The 1,384-nt window shown below is 39.5% G+C and overlaps 1 protein-coding gene across 1 annotated transcript in view; it reads left to right on the forward strand.

The window, feature by feature from the left end:
• The window catches only part of LOC101858000 (kelch-like protein 10), a gene marked incomplete in the record, with an annotated part of 69,593 nt that overhangs the window by 32,457 nt on the left and 35,752 nt on the right, over window positions 1-1,384 (forward strand). The window contains 1 exon segment of the mRNA XM_013090637.2: window positions 824-994. Coding sequence (XP_012946091.1) covers window positions 824-994 — 171 coding nt within the window.

Consider the following 1,384-nt stretch of genomic DNA (forward strand, 5'->3'; position numbering starts at 1 on the left):
TATATATATGTCGATTTGATCAAAATTTAAAGTAACTTTCGCATGCCTCAGCGGCAAACGCCTGTTCACGGTGAAAGGTTTCTGTGTCTGATGACTTTTGTACTGCAACCGTGGCTAAAACATTTGGAACTGAGCATATTAATATGTAGTTACTGTTTGAAAGAGTTTATAAATAATTTTTGTTTTGTTTTGATTTTTTACTTTGAGAAATGGGTAGTTACTTCAACATCTTATATGTGATTGATCTCTCGTTTTTGTTTAATATAGTGGGTAATTCTGTCCTAGGGTTACAAAACGTAGGCAAGTTTAGAAATTAGATTCAATAGGAAAAAATGCGTTAGCGTCTGAGGAATAGCCGTTCCTTCTTGTTGCTAGGTTACACAGTGCTGAGAATTTTATCAAGACGTTTCTATTTGACACCTATTATTGAAGGGAGAGCATAATCATTTACCGGTGTTAAACGCATTGTTTGTCACAAAATTGGTTTCTTACGCTCAAACTCTTGGTTTTGTAAACTAATTAATTTTTTTTCTTTCCTTTTTTGTTTAAGGGGATACTTATGACTTGAAGAGGAGGTTATCAACAAATGTCACTGCGCATATGTACTCATAATTAATCAAAGTAATCAGGGCCTTATCATAAAAAAACCAAGTGGTTTAAGAGTGTTCACACTGCACAAACATAAATCTGGTCAGAATTTTATTGTCCTTAGCCAGATTTCTGTCAGTATTGGCAATTTAGGATCCATCTAAATTTGAAACATAAATTTCAATAGGCTCAAGTTGCCGCGATAAACGACTATTTCGTACCTTGATCTTTCAAGGTCGTGGAGCTGCTCCAGTCGGACAATTTGAACGTGCGCACAGAGGAGCTGGTGTTTGATGCTCTCTGTCGCTGGATCGACTACAGTCCGGAGAGGAGGCGTCGGCACATCGCTAGGCTACTGAGAACCATTAGACTGGGTCTCCTTACCACCAATTTTTTTGTGGAGAAGGTAAAAAAAAAAAACGTAGCATATTTTTTTTTTTACTTCATTGTACATTGTGCGAGTGTGTGGAAAGTTATTTTGGAAGTACGTCTGGCGCCTCGAGAATTCCGGTGGCTGTTTGTTGAGACAGAAGACCCCCCGTGGACTGCAAGGTGCGGAACAGAAAAAAACCCATAGCTCTCTGAAAATTCACCTACCACCATCCACCGCCCCCCTGCCCACACATACAAATACATCCCCACATTCTGATGTTCTTGTGTGATATCTAGAATGGGGTATGAGTTAAATGACAAAACTCTACGAATTCCCCCCGCCTCGACCCCCTTTCAGAAAGTAAAGTTTTTAAAAACGTGTCTAGCACCTAATGCTAAAGTGACAGACGTGTGACCCCCCCCC

This window comes from Aplysia californica, unplaced genomic scaffold (assembly GCF_000002075.1).
Source record: "Aplysia californica isolate F4 #8 unplaced genomic scaffold, AplCal3.0 scaffold00028, whole genome shotgun sequence".
In the NCBI taxonomy this organism is placed as follows: Eukaryota; Metazoa; Mollusca; class Gastropoda; order Aplysiida; family Aplysiidae; genus Aplysia; species Aplysia californica.